General features: G+C 41.1%; 1 protein-coding gene across 1 annotated transcript in view; it reads left to right on the top strand.

The window, feature by feature from the left end:
- ppp3cb (protein phosphatase 3, catalytic subunit, beta isozyme) overlaps positions 1 to 19,297 on the top strand; it is a 123,606-nt gene that overhangs the window by 61,182 nt on the left and 43,127 nt on the right. The window contains exons 3-5 of the mRNA XM_067390689.1: positions 235 to 435; positions 9,923 to 10,047; positions 10,180 to 10,291. Of these exons, the coding sequence (XP_067246790.1) occupies positions 235 to 435; positions 9,923 to 10,047; positions 10,180 to 10,291 (438 nt within the window). The remainder of the gene's footprint in view (positions 1 to 234; positions 436 to 9,922; positions 10,048 to 10,179; positions 10,292 to 19,297) is intronic.

Below are 19,297 nucleotides of genomic sequence, written 5' to 3'. Positions count from 1 at the left end.
TAGTCAGTCTGGTTTCTCATCCTCATGTTCCTCACAAAGTCATCTGGAAGCCCTCTGAATGTGTGCCATTGAATATGTCTTGTGCTTTCTGGCCTGAATGCTAGCTGAATTCAGGAATAAAGTTTGTTCAGCATTCTGGATGTGTCACTCTACAATGGATGTGTTTTGTAATCTTATTCCCTCTTGGATTTCTATATCATTTACTCTTTTCTCTGTCACTCTCTTTCTCTTCAGCGGTGCCGTTTCCACTGAGCCACAGGTTGAGCATGCGAGAGGTGTTCGACTGTGAGGGGAAACCACGTGTGGACCTGCTGAAGGCTCACCTCACTAAAGAGGGCCGCGTGGAGGAGCCCGTCGCCCTACGCATCATCAATGAGGGGGCCGCCATCCTCCGCCAAGAGAAGACCATGCTGGACATAGAGGCCCCAGTTACAGGTTACTGATCACTAAAAACAAAAGAGGGCATGATCTGTAGATAAAAACAGATGTTTTATTATATTATTAACATATATGGTCATTGAAGGTCATTTTCATCTCTAAATAAATATCAAATACATAAACTATAGGTCAAAAGTTTGGGATAATTCAGATTTTTGTTTTTGTAAGAAAAGTTTCTAATGCTCACCAGGACTGCATTTATTTGATTTTGAGTAAAAACAGTAATACTGTGAAATATTATTACAATTTAAAAGAAGTTTTCTATTTTTAATTTAATTTATTCCTAGCCACTTTTGATCAATGTAATGCGTCCTTGGTGAATAAAAGTATTAATTTCTTTATTTTTTTTATTCTTACTTACTCCAAACCTTTAAATGGTATTGTATCATCCACAAAAAATACAAACCCAATTCCAAAAAAGTTGGGACACTGTACAAATTGTGAATAAAAAGGAATGCAATAATTTACAAATCTCATAAACTTATATTTTATTCACAATAGAATATAGACAACATATCAAATGTTGAAAATGAGACATTTTGAAATGTCATGCCAAATATTGGCTCATTTTGGATTTCATGAGAGCTACACATTCCAAAAAAGTTGGGACAGGTAGCAATAAGAGGCCGGATGTTAAGTTAAATGTACATATAAAGAACAGCTGGAGGACCAATTTGCAACTTATTAGGTCAATTGGCAACATGATTGGGTATAAAAAGAGCCTCTCAGAGTGGCAGTGTCTCTCAGAAGTCAAGATGGGCAGAGGATCACCAATTCCTCCAATGCTGCGGCGAAAAATAGTGGAGCAATATCAGAAAGGAGTTTCTCACAGAAAAATTGCAAAGAGTTTGAAGTTATCATCATCTACAGTGCATAATATCACCCAAAGATTCAGAGAATTTGGAACAATCTCTGTGTGTAAGGGTCAAGGCCGGAAAACCATACTGGATGCCGGTGATCTTCGGGCCCTTAGACGGCACTGCGTCACATACAAGAATGCTACTGTAATGGAAATCACAACATGGGCTCAGGAATACTTCCAGAAAACATTGTCGGTGAACACAATCCACCGTGCCATTCGCTTTTGCCGGCTAAAACTCTGTAGGTCAAAAAAGAAGCCATATCTAAACATGATCCAGAAGAGCAGGCATTTTCTCTGGGCTAAGGCTCATTTAAAATGGACTGTGGCAAAGTGGAAAACTGTTCTGTGGTCAGACGAATCAAAATTTGAAGTTCTTTTTGGAAAAATGGGACGCCATGTCATCCAGACTAAAGAGGACAAGGACAACCCAAGTTGTTATCAGCGCTCAGTTCAGAAGCCTGCATCTCTGACGGTATGGGGTTGCATGAGTGCGTCTGGCATGGGCAGCTTACACATCTGGAAAGGCACCATCAATGCTGAAAGGTATATCCAAGTTCTAGAACAACATATGCTCCCATCCAGATGTTGTCTCTTTCAGGGAACACCTTGCATTTTCCAACATGACAATGCCAGACCACATACTGCATCAATTACAACATCATGGCTGCGTAGAAGAATAATCCGGGTACAGAAATGGCCAGCCTGCAGTCCAGATCTTTCACCCATAGAAAACATTTGGCGCATCATAAAGAGGAAGATGCGACAGAGAAGACCTAAGACAGTTGAGCAACTAGAAGCCTTTTTTAGACAAGAATGGGACAACATTCCTATTCCTAAACTTGAGCAACTTGTCTCCTCAGTCCCCAGACATTTGCAGACTGTTATAAAAAGAGGGGTTGCCACACAGTGGTAAACATGGCCCACCTTTTTTTGAGATGTGTTGATGCCATGAAATTTAAAATCAACTTTTAAAATGATACATTTTCTCAGTTTAAACATTTGATATGTCATCTATGTTGTATTCTGAATAAAATATTGAAATTTGAAACTTCCACATCATTGCATTCTGTTTTTATTCACAATTTGTACAGTGTCCCAACTTTTTTGGAATCAGGTTTGTATTAAGCAGCACAACTGTTTTCAACATTGATAATAATCAGAAATGTTTCTTGAGCAGCAAATGATTTCTGAAGGATCATGAGAGACTAAAGACTAAAGAGTAATGATGCTAAAAATTCAGCTAAGCATACTGTAATATGAATATGAAAAAAGTAAATCTCTAGAGACAAACAACAGGGAGTTTTAGATATGCACAGGCATATATATTTATGTAATTCTCTGTGGTGAGTCAGAATGACTACATATGAATTTTATAACAGGAAAAACAGATCTCTTACCTTAGTAGAAAAATTCTGAAAATACAGTCTGAGGCTGGGTTCACACCGTAAGCAGCAGCAGAGCGGAAATAGCGCGTATTTTTTTCGGCGCCCATGTTAACAGATGAGGGCATTCACACTACACGCAGAGGCTGCGTGGCAGCGCGTAGCAGGAGCAGAAGCAGCAGTGCCGCAATCGTTTCGGCGCTGGGTCTATTTTTGCTGCGCTGCTAACGCTCAATTAAAGTGAAGTACACCTTTGATGGACAAAATATAATTTCACACAAAAAGTGTGCAAAATGCACAGAATAAGCATATCTAGTGTGTTTTAACAAGAATTGAAGTATGTCATGAAAGAAAATTAATATTAAAAAATATTTATAGAAGATTTACTCATTTAAACTTGTTTTTAATCATTCAGTTTGGGTTTAATTATGGTATATTATAGAAAACTAAACTAAACTAGCCAGAAAATATGATATATAAATATTATTTTAGTTATTACGCAGACAGCAAAATAGGCTCTTGCATACCCAAATCAAACCCAAGTTTGCTGTCTTTTTCGCCGAGTTTGCAGTCTTGTAAGCATGTTCATGCGTCATATGATGTAAAACACAAAGCTTACCTCATTCGTGTGCAGCAATGGATGATGAGGCTTTTATTTATTTATTTTTATTTTATATGGGAGTGTTGTACATCTTGCATGTTAACAAACTTTCAAGACTATCAAGTTTAACAATGGCCAATTATAAAAACAAATTTATAGCTGTCTTTGTAAAGAAATGCTCACTTTATATGCAGCTTTGAGCCACTGCTGTGACGCTGTACAAATGCTTCCAGTGTGAATACTCGCGCGTCTCTGCAGCTGCAGTTCACGCTCACACGCTGCTAACACGCTGCTTCCACTCTGCTGCCGCTTGCGGTGTGAACCCGGCCTGAGACGACATTGGAGAATAAATGATATTGTTAGGAGAGGTCAGATAATGAACTGCACCTAGTGACTTTAATTTCCCATGAGTCAAAGTGAGGTTCAGCAGGTCTGACCCAGGACAAAGATATTGCTCCACAGCAATGAAGGTACCATCATTTAGCAGGCAGAGAAGCTAAACACAGGAAACTTTTTCTGCTTGCGTTGGCCTCACACCTGAGACCGAACCTCTCCCTCTCTCCCAGCATGCATTTCTGAACCCTAATCAGCTGGTGGCCTAGTGAATTTCACACACAGGAATCATTAAACATTAATGGGATGTTGGATAACTGATTTAATTCCCTGGAACCCACTACACACAGAGAGAGAGATGGTTAGCTTTGTGTGCTTTCAGTCATTCCAGACCTTGTGGTCTTTAGCCTTTTGACCTCCCATTGGGAACATACTCTCACATGAGAAAAGCTCTAATTAGATGTCTTCATTAAATATAAAACAAAACTTGCCATATCTTCTGCTATCTTTCTCTGTCTTTCTTTTTTCACATACACACACACATTTCAGTCAGGATGGTGATCTTTCTATGAGCATGTAGACAGCTTTTTCCCTCCCATCTTAATATACAAAATGTTTGTTGAATGGTTTCAAACTGATTTTCAGCTGTAACTATTGAATTTTGTCACCATAGTCAGACACAAAATCTTCAGTTGACAAAATAAACATATTTTGCACATCACAACATCAACAATGTGCGGTGGTGTTCCCTTTCAAAAGCTACACTCAAAGCTGTGCTTGATTTTAAGCACTAAATAGATGTGAGACAGGTGCGCTCATCAGGTTCTTTTGTCTTCAAAACTGCATTGTGTCCGTGTGTGCTGAAACAAACTCTTTCCTCTCAAACTATCCCTTTCGTTAGGTGTTAGATTTACCAGGCAGGAATAAAGCATTTTCATACTCTCTATCTCTTTCTCTTTACATGAAAAGAAAATAGTTTAAAAAAAAAAAAAAAAAAAAAAAACTAAATCATGTTGAGTCCAAAAAGAGATGCGTGCCCCCATGCACATGGCCCATCGCACAGGATGATGCACATGATTTTTGTGTATGGTGTCGGGGGGAAGAACACGCTTTATCAGCCTTCAAGGATGCAGAGTGTGAGCACTGCGATCACTTCTCCATCAGAGTGCTCCGCTCCAGGCTTGCATTCTTTCATAAAGAGCAAGCCTGCGTGTCCTCTGTTAATATCATGGGGCTCGCAATCATCAATCTGGCTGGAGAGCAGGAGGTGAGTCCCTTTCAGTCCTCGCGTCCTCTTCTGAAGCACGCTCCGGCACTTCTTCAGACTGGGCTGGGGACGTTACTTGCCCTGTTAATATGGATATCAAGTGTACTGCCCATAACACCTGATGTACTCACTACATCAAAAGAAGAATGCCGTCTACACTAATATTAGTCTCTCTGATTATCCCAAGGTTTACCGTAGTCTGCCAGATCCAGGCCCGATAGCTTAATAACTTTTTCCTAGAGCTGCTGTAAAGCCAAAACAATCTCTGTCAATTAATTTTCCTATTTCACTGTGAAGCTGCTTTGAAACAATCTGTATTGTAAAAAGCGCTATATAAATGAAGATGACTTGACTGCCTCCAAGTGCTCCTCTCGTGACGATCGATCTTAGGATGAGTTACTTGAGGTAGTGACTCACGCTGTGGACAGTCTTCAGTTAGACTGGCCACAGGAACAAGAAACCTCCAGGCAATCCAAGTTAGACAGTAGATTTCTGTCGGGTGGCCAGGGGGAGGCACCAGAGAGACGATCCCTCCCCTTCTTTCCTGATTTACATCATGAACTCACTAAATCATAGAATAAGCCTTATTCTTCTTGTGTCTTTGTGCCCACAATGTCAATCTATTCGACTATCATTGGTGCAAAGGCACAGGGCTAAACGATTATGCCCCAGGTTGAAGAGACGCTGGCAAGCTATCTCCCCTGTCAGTACATCATCACTCAAAAAGCCTGAGCTTCCCTCCAGACCGTGCAGAATTACATCTACGCTGGTAGGGATAGCTTTTCAGGTGGCCGGTCAGGCTGGTGCTGCCGGCATGGCGGTGTTGCAGGCATACCAGGCGGAGCTGCTCAAAAAACTGGACCGCAACTCATTCCATACTGTTTTCAGTAGGCTCCAGGAGGTTAAGAAGCACGAGGAGGCGTTTGTTCTGCCCCCGCCATGGCCAATGGTCAGGGCTATCATCCACCCAGCCCCAACCAGGTCCGGCTTCTCAGAAATGAAAAGCTCAGAAACAGAAATTCGCGAGTCGTGCTCCCCCTCGTAAAGACTGGGGACCGGCGCACCACGCTCCACTATCTAATAAGAAGCTGGACCTGAGATCTCTGATCTCAAAAAAAGAAGAGGCCCTGAAGCCTTTGCGCCCAGGACCAAGGGGGTGTGTCCCCTGGGACGAGGCGTGTAAAAAAATTACATCAAGAATGAGCTCCTCTGGTGTTTCGGGGGGCAGTGGTTTCCAGGGAAATATTAAATGTTCAGTTGACTCTTTTTTTTTTTTCGCCGTTTTTCAGGACACGAGACATTTTACATTCCCCCATCAAGACACTGCGTCACAAGACACTGTGTCACAAGACACTGCGTCACAGGACACTGCGTCACTCGACGTTGCATCAAAATTAGTTGCCCCTGCAGAGAAGTTATTGTCTGATTCCCAAAAAAGATGCCACGCTCTGATTGACGAAATTTCAGTGGGGAAACACCCTTTGATTGCCGCTTCATTCGTGGACCTAGGCGACTGAGGTCTCCTGTCAGAATCCAAGATTTAGCCGTGGTCCTTGAGGGGCCACAGTCCTTCAGATTTACATCCACTGTACTAGCCAATGGCGTAAGTCAGAGCAACGATTCATTTGCCATGGGGGCCTTAACTGGTGGTGGCTGCTACAAAGCAGACTATGTCACATTGGGTGAGTAATGCTATCGTCCTAGCCTATGAGGCATGCAGTCAAGATTCGCCTCTAGGCATTAGGGCTCATTCTACCAGGGGGTTGCGTCCTCCAGGACTTTAGCAAGAGGCACCCCCTTTCAGCAAGTTTGTGATGCGGTAGGCTGGTCCTCTCTGCACACATTCATTAGATTCTATAGGTTGGATGTTCATGTTACTCCGGGCTCTCACATACTTGAATCGACATCTCAAGCTTGTGTTTGAGGCTCCTCTCGTGTTTGTGCCCTCATTGTCGCACTGAGGGCATGTTCAGGATGTTCTTCAGACAAAAGCACCAGTCTTACATCTATTTATAGCCTCTGACATGGGCAATCCAATGACGTCATCATCAGAGGTTATTTAAGCCAAATTTTTTGGCGTGTTTGCCACACGTGTTCACAACCAGTCAAACGAGGACATTTTCCCCATAGCACTTAAAATCAAGCACATCATCTCATTCCCGCTTTTTCAGGGAACAGTCAAGTAACCTGAGACATTTTAAATTAACCCTCTGGTCCTCTTCGGTCAAAAATGATCGAAACTTTTTACGTATTGAAATTTAAAATTTTTTTTGCTTCATCGGAATAGGATGACATTTGGTGATTTTTGTCACATTAACTATGTGAACACACAAAAAAAATCATGTACATGATTCTGAAATGTTAAAGGGTCGTAAAAAAATAGTCACACTTGGCTGCTTCACGGTCAAAAATGACCGACTTAGTAAATTAATGGGAAATATGAAAAAATATGAAAACTCAGAGAATCTTTCGATGGTACAAACTACAAATCAGCCACTGTGCAGACAAAAAGTGTACAGCAATGAAGGGATGACACTCTAAAATGTCAAGAGTGCAAAATAGACACAACCACCCCAACACCCCCTTCCCCCCATACACATATATATGAACTAGCATGACTATAACACAGAGCAAGTTTATGCAAATGTATAAAATAAAATCAATAATTCAGCCACAAAGTAGTAAAAAAAATGAAGAGCATGAAAGACGTTACACTCTAAAACATCAAGAGTACAAAACCCACTCAAACACACACTCATACACATTCATAGACACACATATACAACACACTGTTATACACACACAAAAGAATCAGTGTGGCTGTAACAATATGGTAAAATTGAGCTAAAAGACTCAAATAAGAGTTTGAAATCAGATCAGACCCAGATTTATTAAGCTGTAATAAAACATACCTTTTTTGTTTTTGTTATATTTTTATTGAATTTTGATGGTATGTATAACAAAATGTCCTCCTCTTTGTTCAGGTTTGACTGTAGTAAAATTAATGCAAAACACGACAAATCAAATCAACATTTCAAACAAAAAAAATGTAAACCTTGACAAAAAGTAGTCTTTTAGAATGTCTAAGTATAATTTCAAAACCACAACTTAATAAAAATGTAATGTAATGACAAATATAATGTCTAAAAACCACTGCAGAATTTATAAGCCACTTTATATAGAACTATAGGAAACTAGTGGTTACACCATGGCATTACATAATTTTTTTATATATATCAAATGTAAATGTATGTCCATGTTACACTCAATTTTCCTGGTTAAATAAACATTAGGCTACATAAAAAAGAGAGGCCAAATACAATTATAGTTTGTATTTTTACACTATGTAATGTTCTATAAAACCAAGTATAAATTTCATCAAGTTAGTGTTTTCATACATTTTTACATTTATTCCAAAATAATAACTAAAGGCAGTAACAATTTAAACAATATGTTTTATTTGTGAACTAATGTTGAGCTGTTCTATTTAATAGTTCACTTATTTTCAGCAATCTTCAAGCTTGTACACATTGGTCACAGACACAGACACAAAGATGTAAATTTAATTTCCCCAAGCTGATTGCTCACTAAAAAACCCCACAGTTAATATGTTTTCAGGCTATTTCAATTTCGATTGTGGCGTGACAAAAAGCAGTGATATGTAAGTGGCTGAGTTGTTTACTTACTTTTTAATTATTGTTCCCATTAATGCCATCATTGTATTCATTCAGGCCAATCTGAGAACGTGCACAAAAAAAGAGGTGGGATTTATCGCACAAACCAATCATATCCAATTGTAGCGTGATGTGCTCTTTAAAACTAAATGAGCTCAGGGGAGTCAAGAGAGAAATATATTCCTGCTGTAACTTTACCTGCTGGTGTCGCTGTTGGACATTGTTACTTTATAAACACAAGTGATTTTTACACTTTTTAATGTCACATTTTGTAATATTTGCTTTGTAATATATATATATATATATATATTTTTTTTTGAGGAGACACTGCCTCCCTTGCCTCCACAGAACACATATTAAATGCAGGAACCATTTATGGTTGCTAATAGGACCTATTAAAATGAGGGAAATTATGATTTTATCTTTATTTTATTTTTTAGTTTACATGATTGTGGCTCATAGAGCTCATAGCAGGTTACATACTGAAAGAGGGTTTTCAGCATGACTGCTTTATTTGCTGACCCCATGAAATCAGTTTACAAGCACAATTTCCCAATGAAAGCAAGGTGTCAAGGTTTAGGCTGTTAGATAGCAGATCTGACTGCAAAGAACTCTTTTCACATTGACATATCTGTCTATTCTCACTTAACATTTAATTATTTGTTTAATATTTATATATACTTTAACTTCATAGCTTTAAGTTTGCTGTGCAGTTTTTGGTTTTTATAAACTTTGTAAGTAGAAACTTTATTTTAAAATTAATAAACATTTTAATAAATCAATATATTATATCTAACTGTAAAATACTTTTTGCATTGCGATAAAAGTTTTAATATCTGCCTTTGATTTACACTGATATCTGTATAACAATAATATTATTATTTTAAATATTTTAAATAAAACATTTTAATACATTTTTTGCATTTTGTTTAGAAATTTTGTTTCTTTTTCTAAACATTGTTCAGTAGATAGAAGTTTAATGGTTTTAAATCTTCCTTTCAATTACACTACCAATGAATATTATTTATTTATTTTAAATGTTTAAAATCATTAAACATTTTGACAAATAAAATTATAACTCTATCTAATCCTAAAATATATAAAAATATCCTTTTTTTTGTATTAGCTCAAGTTTTAGTATCATGTCTTTGATTTACACTGATAACTAACTTTACTAAATTATTTGTGTACTGAATTGTGATTGGTCTTGACCTCAGGGTTTTTCCATTTTTCTCTTTCAATATTTATATTTACAACTTTTCAAATGATCATTGTGCTAAAACCTTTTTTACTATTCTAATTATTTTGTTTTGCAAGCAAGAGTGTTTCCTTCAGCTAAAGCCAAACTTTTTTGTCATATTGCAGTGTGTGGTGATATCCACGGGCAGTTCTTTGACCTGATGAAGTTATTTGAGGTTGGCGGGTCTCCTGCGACAACAAGGTACCTGTTTTTAGGGGATTACGTGGACAGAGGGTACTTCAGTATTGAGGTGAGTTTGCTCTAGGGTTCATTTTCACCTAGCTTAGGGACTCTATAGTTTGTAGTACACACCATCTTTGTCCTGATATCTTGGTATGGTCTGTGAAAGCATCTTTCTTTCTATCTATATTTTCTCCTTCAGTGTGTCCTTTACCTCTGGTCGCTGAAAATCCTCTACCCAAAGACGCTGTTTCTATTGCGGGGAAACCATGAATGTAGACATTTGACTGAATATTTCACTTTCAAACAAGAATGTGAGTACTTGCATGAGGAAAGCTCTTCGTCTTTTTAGTTACAGTGTCTCTACACTTACATTTTAAAGTTTTAAACTATACATTTCCTATAAACACACCAGTTCACCTCTCATCTCTTCTGATGGAGGTCTTTTTCTGGAGTAGTCTCTTGTCAGACAGAAAGAGAGATGCAGAGAGAGAAAGAGGGAGTATGATTAGCAGAAAATTAATTTGCCTGTTAATGCTGGGCCCAGGGAGCCTGTGAGTGTGATTTCCCTGATGAGGGGAGTGAGGAGGAGTGAGTGCCCTCCTTTACCATCTGCTGACTGACAAAACACACTCACACACACATTCCATGTTTTATGGGGACTTTCCATAGTCATGATGTTGTTTATACTGTACAAACAAAGGTATATTCTATCCCCTAACCCTACCTATCAAAGAAAACTTTCTGCATTTTTACACTTTCAAAAAACATCATTCTGTATGATCAGGGCCTAAAATAAACACTCGGCAATAGCCAAATGCGAGTAAAAATTGGTGTTGGTGAGTATATGAAACGGTGTCAATTGCCAGTTGTCCGGTAACATTTTTATGAATTCTATTTCTAACAATGCAATGTTGTGCAAACATGAACGTGAACAATGTATGTGAGAGTTAATGGACCAGTGCTGTATCATCACAAAGGTTTAAGCCTTTCCAATTTAAATATTCAAGCGTGTTACTCGCTGTGTAGGTTTTCTCTGTGCAAACATCCAAAGCGCACGCCCAGAAAGTTGGATAGTGCTCGAATACTGAATTAAGCTGCATTTAACTTCTACTTGCACTTGAACGGACAGAGTCATACAAAATTATGTCAAAAAATGCCCATCTCTGCTAGTTGGTTATAGGGAACGTAAACAGTTGAAAAGATAACGCATGTGTATCATTATATTGGATCCGTGCATTTGGTATTAAAGTGACAGCGTCCTAATGATCCTGCTGCCATCTCTGTTTTTATTTTTAATCAAATAACACAGGACAGAGACAAAATCACTCACTGCTCTTGACGGAATAACTTTTGTAACTTTAATAAGGATTCATCTTATAATGTTTAATTTATACAGTGAAGAACATGCAGTGATATTTGACATTTGATGTTTTGATTAACTGTCTGTTAAAATATTTATGGCCAGTAAATTTTCTCAAGTCACCGGCCATTGGCAGGTGTCAAAAATGTATTTTTTTTTTTTTGAGTTTTAGTTGTGGTATAAAGTTAGTTTGTATGTTTGTGACTGAAATGTAGGTCATTATTCAGTAATAATCTTCCTCTCTACTGTAAGTGTTACGGGTGGCTGGTAGAGAGATGAGGCAGATACGGATTTCCACGATAATAGAGACTTTACTTCAAACAATGGCAATGAACAACAGACAGACACCTTAACAAAACAGAGAACGGACGAGGAGTGAAGGGAGTGAGTGCAATATATGGGGAGTGCTGACAATAGAGTCCAGGTGCAGGTGATGAGTGACGATGAGGAGCAGACGAGGGAAGTGAGTGCAGGTGTGGAGAACAGGAGGATTCTGGGAAATGGAGTCCAGGGAAACAAGGGATCTGTAACAGTACCTCCCCCTCCCGGTAGGCGCGTCCTCGCGCCGTAGATGTAACAACCGGGAGGGGGGCGGGCGCCCTGGAGACCTCAAACCGGAGCAGGGGAAGGAGTAAACTGGAGTGGAGGTCTCCAGGGCAGGTCCAAAAACCATGGCGGGTCAGGAGCCGTGGGCAGCCATGGGGGGTCAGGAGCCGTGGGCAGCCATGGCGGGTCAGGTGCAGCGGGCAGCCATGGCGGGTCAGGTGCAGCGGGCAGACATGCAGCGGGCATACATGGCGGGTCAGGTGCAGCGGGCAGCCATGGCGGGTCAGGAGCCGAAGCCTTCGAGGCGTTGAGCCCAGGCGTCGCTGAAGGACTGGCGGGTGATGGCGGAACCGAAGGCTCCGCCGACCGAAGCGCAGCCGGGGCTCCAGAAGGCCGCAGTTGAACACAGACGACAGACAACAAAGTGAACACTAGGGGGAGTGAGGAAGCCAACTGGAAGCGAGGGACGGAGGGACGGAGCGGAGACGGAGGAGTGCAGTCCAGAGGGGAAGGCAGGCTGACGAGGGACCAAGGTGTGAACGGGGGCAGGATGGAGACTTGTGAGGCTGGAGGACTGATGGGCAACGGTGGAGCAGAGGGAGGTTGGAGCCAGGGTGTAGGTAATCGCCCAGAGGTCCGAGGTGGAGATCTGGGCGAGGGGGCTTGAGGTGAAGGTTCAGTGAAGACAGACATGGGAGGCGGGAGAGGGAGGCAGGGAGGGAAAACAGTCTTTGGGCTGGAGGGTTCAAAAACACAGTTCATAGGAGCAGTAGGTTCGGCGGCGGCGGCGGCAGGAGCAGTAGGTTCGGCGGCGGCGGCGGCTGGAGCGGCTGGCTCGGCGGCGGCGGCTGGAGCGGCTGGCTCGGCGGCGGCGGCTGGAGCGGCTGGCTCGGCGGCGGCGGCTGGAGCGGCTGGCTCGGCGGCGGCGGCGGCTGGAGCTGAGGGCTCGTAGGCGGCGGCAGGAGCCCTTTGCGCGGCGGCAGGAGCCCTTTGCTCGGCGGCAGGAGCCCTTTGCTCGGCGGCAGGAGCCCTTTGCTCGGCGGCAGGAGCCCTTTGCTCGGCGGCGGAGACTGGAGAACTTTGCTCGGCGGCGGAGACTGGAGAACTTTGCTCGGCGGCGGAGACTGGAGAACTTTGCTCGGCGGCGGAGACTGGAGAACTTGGCTCGGCGGCGGAGACTGGAGAACTTGGCTCGGCGGCGGAGACTGGAGAACTTGGCTCGGCGGCGGAGACTGGAGAACTTGGCTCGGCGGCGGAGACTGGAGAACTTGGCTCGGCGGCGGAGACTGGAGAACTTGGCTCGGCGGCGGAGACTGGAGAACTTGGCTCGGCGGCGGAGACTGGAGAACTTGGCTCGGCGGCGGAGACTGGAGAACTTGGCTCGGCGGCGGAGACTGGAGAACTTGGCTCGGCGGCGGAGACTGGAGAACTTGGCTCGGCGGCGGAGACTGGAGAACTTGGCTCGGCGGCGGAGACTGGAGAACTTGGCTCGGCGGCGGAGACTGGAGAACTTGGCTCGGCGGCGGAGACTGGAGAACTTGGCTCGGCGGCGGAGACTGGAGAACTTGGCTCGGCGGCGGAGACTGGAGAACTTGGCTCGGCGGCGGAGACTGGAGAACTTGGCTCGGCGGCGGAGACTGGAGAACTTGGCTCGGCGGCGGAGACTGGAGAACTTGGCTCGGCGGCGGAGACTGGAGAACTTGGCTCGGCGGCGGAGACTGGAGAACTTGGCTCGGAGGAGACTGGAGAACTTGGCTCGGCGGAGACTGGGGTTGAGGGCCATTTCATCCCCTCAAATACAATTAAAATCCCCACAGGCACTGGAGCTGGCTCTGTGGGGACTGGAGCTGGCTCTGGAGATACTGGAGCGGGCTCTGGAGACACTGGAGCGGGCTCTGGAGATACTGGAGCGGGCTCTGGAGATACTGGAGCGGGCTCTGGAGATACTGGAGCGGGCTCTGGAGATACTGGAGCGGGCTCTGGAGACACTGGAGCGGGCTCTGGAGATACTGGAGCGGGCTCTGGAGACACTGGAGCGGGCTCTGGAGACACTGGAGCGGGCTCTGGAGACACTGGAGCGGGCTCTGGAGACATTGGGGCCGCTTTCTTCCTCCTCCTCCGCTTACTGGGCCCAGTAGCGGAATATGGGTCCAGCCTGGGGCAGGCAGGGAGTTCGCTGGAGCGGTGTGCGGAGGAAGCCGGAGGTTGACTAACTGGCCCGGCCAACCGTGTTTCTGGATGGACCGGATGACAACACTGATCCTGAACCTCTTTCACTAAGAATTTGGAGCCATTCAACCACAAAATTAAATTGATAGTTTCGCTTAAGGAGAAACAAAAAACAGGTTCATCAAAACGGATAGTGTCGTCATCCAATCCATCCAAAAACAGGGAGATCAACTGAGCGTCGGGCCAGTTAGACAAGTAAGCAAGCTCAACGAACTCCTCCACATACCTCTCCAGCGAACGTCCTACCTGCAGGAGCCCGATAATGCGTTCGCTGGCTGTTAGGGTGAGAGGCGATGGAGGAGCTGGATCCAGGGAGCTGGGGAAAGTCTCAATTTTTTTTTTCGTGGAAAATCCGGTCGGTTTAGGTCCGTTCTTCTGTTACGGGTGGCTGGTAGAGAGATGAGGCAGATACGGATTTCCACGATAATAGAGACTTTACTTCAAACAATGGCAATGAACAACAGACAGACACCTTAACAAAACAGAGAACGGACGAGGAGTGAAGGGAGTGAGTGCAATATATGGGGAGTGCTGACAATAGAGTCCAGGTGCAGGTGATGAGTGACGATGAGGAGCAGACGAGGGAAGTGAGTGCAGGTGTGGAGAACAGGAGGATTCTGGGAAATGGAGTCCAGGGAAACAAGGGATCTGTAACAGTAAGTCTGAAATCTGATATATTAAAAATATATTTTTATATAAATTTTTATAGAAATATCTTTAATATTATTATTATATTTGATTTATTTTATACATTTATGTATATATTTAAAATAATTTAATGTGTATAAATATTAATAAATTAATAAATAATAAATATGAATTACAATAATATGCTCCAACTATATAATTAGATACACATTAAATGTATTGTTATTATATATTGTTGTGGCAAAAATCAACTCCGACTCTACTGCATAAGAGACAAACACGTCCAATTGTCTTTAAAGCTTTTATTTCTTGCAAGAAAGGTCAGACAGGTCATACAGAAACACAAGTAGCTGCAGAGTGTAAGACAAAGAACGAAAGCTTCCCCTCACTTTTATATTTCTAACCTCCAAGGCCGAAGCCTCTGTCCTTTTACCATATTTGGAACATCCCTAGTGGCTGTAACTTTCCACACATAGTTAGCACAGACATGTTTTTAAACATACATCTTGCATTTCCCCATACCATATCTTGCTCTTTCTATTTCCAACATCTATGTTAACACTATGTTAAACATTACCACTTAAGCCAACATCATATCATGTTCCATAAGCATCACATTTCACAAGAATACAGGTAAAAAGCATATGAAAATTTAAAATTTCCACAACAATTCCCTCTTCTTATCATTCATTGATAACTAATGATTACTTCTACTTCATTTCACATCACAGTGAGGTGAAGAAAGTTAGAAAATGCTTAAGGCTTTTTTTTCTGTGGGGATAGACCCTGTGTTTTAGCAAGCTAAATAGGATAAAGAATGGGCTTTACCATGAAGTCAAATACCTCTGTCACATTTTACTATCACATTCTTTGAGGATTAACCACTAATCATCCATATTCATCTTAAAGTATCTTATACGGTAAATTTAAGTTCTTACGTCACATTTATGCTCTTCATTTCTGATCTTCATACAAACAACAAATTCAGATACATCACCCAGTCATAGAAATCCTTCATTTTACAGACATATAGCATGCAAATTTAGGTTCTATAACATCTTATCACAACAGATCCATTTTGCAGCCCATGATGTCATTGTCCGGCCTCAGTGGTGATTTGGAATTCCTTGAGCTGATTTCACCTACATGAAAATTTTAGACAGGATACAGATAGAAATAGAAAATAGAAAACATAATAGAATATAGAAAACATTGCTTTGCAATAGTTCAACATGTCATGTTCACACAATTCTGTTGATGCCACTCGTTGTTTAGCCCCTTCAATTCCCAAAAATGGGTTCTTCCAACCTAATTTAGAATTTTCAGGCTTATTTTCAGCCATCCCCCTTTTTGATACATTGTTCATCATTAATTGATCATAGTGGTTGGTGACATGTTTCTCTAAACAACATTTGCCATCAGCACTAAACTAAAATCCATCTTCAATTCTGCAACCAGATTTCCTCCAGCTTTCTCTGTCTCTGAACATGCTCTGTAAAGACTTAGAAAAATCAAGGTTATTTTCAGATAACTGATTACACACAATCTCCTGTGTCTGCTCCAGCACTTCCTAAAGAAACAGAAACTTTTTTATTAGTTTGGGCACAACCAGAAATTCAAACCACAGCACCCCAAAGATCGTCTACCACCCCAACCTAATAATGAGCACTTGTATAGATAACCACAATTCTTTCCACCTTGACTTCTCCCTTGTTTTCTGTCATAAAAGCTCCTAACTTCTCACTGTAACTCACATTGTCACTCTTCTCTTCAGACTCCAGTCTGTAGTCTCAACACACTTCTCTGACAAACAGGACCACTTTATTCTTATGTTTAGCTAAACATTTAGCAGGTACCTCAGCCAATGCCGGGTGTACTTCTGAAGCGCACTCATTTACTGTGCAATGATTTTCTTTACTCTGTTTCTCAATTGATATTACAATTCTTTCAGTCAGTCTACCCCCTCCAGTGAGGGTCAAAACTCATCTGCTTATGCCAAATAGAGGACAGTAGCTCTGAAACCAACACTTCACATTCCATGGTCACAACTTATCCTTCGCCATTCCGGTCTGTTGTTTTGTCTCTGAAGACAGAGCCATCTACAAACGACACGTCCTCACAGTTATCAAATGGTTTATCTAGCAGGTCAAGTCATGGTGTACAGACTTGATCAAGGATAGTCAAACAACAATGATGTTTCTTCTCATCATCCTTCGTTCTATGAAGGTTACTGGGCTCTCTGGATAATCTTGTTTATTGCCAATGTGTCACTCTTTCTCTGCCGTCAAGTCTACATTTTTACATTTAGCATTGTGATCACACATAGCTGACAGTGTTTAAATTCAGACCCCAAGTTGAATTTAGACAAGGGGTTTTAACCCATGGACGGCAATCTTCAATTTTACAATTCCAATTTTCCATAAATACTTAAACTTACTGATCCAGAGAGTAATTCAAATCAACATCATAAATGACAAAAGTAGTCATAATTACCATTAGTAGACAGAGCTGGATAAACAATCCACTTAAAGCTCGTCCCATGTTCTGTATCGTCTTTTCATCAGATTCAACCCAAATATCTGCTTCTCCAAATTTCTCGTTTCACTTAACCCATCTGTAATGATAAAACACTCATTCACACTAGTTAATGACATATACACTATGGATTTTCCCCAAACTAACACATACAACACATAAAGTCCAGTCACTCTCACTCACATATTAGACACACATGACTATAAACTGCTCACTTTCAAAGTTGCTTTTGGTGTTAATTCTAAAAGCATATCTTTAAACTTCCCTTTTTTTTTTTTTTTTTTTACTTTTTCTATTCAAAAACTTATTTTACCCACATAAACTCATATTTAAATCACTTAAATCACAAATTTTTAAATTTTTCCTGTTTCCTAATCTTCCAAACTTTACCAAATCGCACTTACTCTTAATTCCCCATAAAATTTAAATTTATCTCTTACCAGAGAGTCGTGTAGCCACCCGGGTTCGTTTTCTGATTCCAGTGGTGTACCCCTCTGGACCCTGGCGGTCGGCCCCTCATCCCTTAATCTATTCGGGGTAGGGCTGAGACTACTATTAAGTCCAGGATGATCAGTCACCGTCCGCTCTCGGGTCCAAAAAGCACATCCATGGAATCCCACTTTCTGACACCAAATGTTGTTGCAAAAATCAACTCCGACTCTACTGCATAAGAGACAAACACGTCCAATTGTCTTCAAAGCTTTTATTTCTTGCAAGAAAGGTCAGACAGGTCATACAGAAACACAAGTAGCTGCAGAGTGTAAGACAAAGAACGAAAGCTTCCCCTCACTTTTATATTTCTAACCTCCAAGGCCGAAGCCTCTGTCCTTTTACCATATTTGGAACATCCCTTAGTGGCTGTAACTTTCCACACATAGTTAGCACAGACATGTTTTTAAACATACATCTTGCATTTCCCCATACCATATCTTGCTCTTTCTATTTCCAACATCTATGTTAACACTATGTTAAACATTACCACTTAAGCCAACATCATATCATGTTCCATAAGCATCATATTTCACAAGAATACAGGTAAAAAGCATATGAAAATTTAAAATTTCCACAACAATATATATATATATATATATATATATATATATATATATATATATATATATATATATATATATATATATATATATATATATATATATATATATATAGAATAATTAAACATTTTAATACGCTTCAACTCTATTAATAATTAAATAACATGTGTATATATATTTACATATACGTACATAAAATAAACATTGTGATGAATTGGTAAATTGTAACTCTAATACTAAAATACATTTTTGCAATTTTAGAATATCACAAAGCCAACATTGTTTACATTTTACACTTTTCTTTTAAGAATTTTTAAAAAAGGTTTTGTGGGGTAATTTTTCAGCTAATTTTCCTCCAGAGTATGACTAGACATGCACTCATTGTGACACACACTTGAGAAGGTCATCACATTCAGTATTGATTCTTGACACAGAGCACATTTGTATTCTTATACTACTACACTACAACATAGCAAAAACTTATATTAAACATATTGATTGATCCAATGGCATTAGTGAGACATTAGTGAGAGTATTTGTGTGTGATTAGAAGAAGGATGGAGGGAGAGATGGAGAGGTGATGCAGTGATGAGGCTGAACAGATTGGTAGATTTGGAGCAGTGAGATTGACACAGCACAGACTCTCTCTCTCTCTCTCTCTCTCTCTCACACACACACACACACACACACACACACACACACACACACACACACACACACACACACACACACACATCTCTCCTTTAGTGTCCTCTGAAAGTGTAAATGAATGCAGGAGCTTAATGTACAAATTAGATTCATACAGAGAAAATAAACCCTTCAGAAGAAGCTCACTTCATTTCTTAGCTCTGGAATGACATTACTTTATACTCTTCCATCTGTATCTCTTGTACACTCTCTTTTCTTTATCTCTCACTGTGTCTCTCGGGTGAAATCAGATGCTCTGT

This window comes from Chanodichthys erythropterus, chromosome 1 (genome assembly GCF_024489055.1).
Source record: "Chanodichthys erythropterus isolate Z2021 chromosome 1, ASM2448905v1, whole genome shotgun sequence".
Lineage (NCBI taxonomy): Eukaryota > Metazoa > Chordata > Actinopteri > Cypriniformes > Xenocyprididae > Chanodichthys > Chanodichthys erythropterus.
The sequence above is the reverse complement of the archived record's forward strand: the minus strand, read 5'-3'. Positions and strand labels throughout refer to the sequence as shown.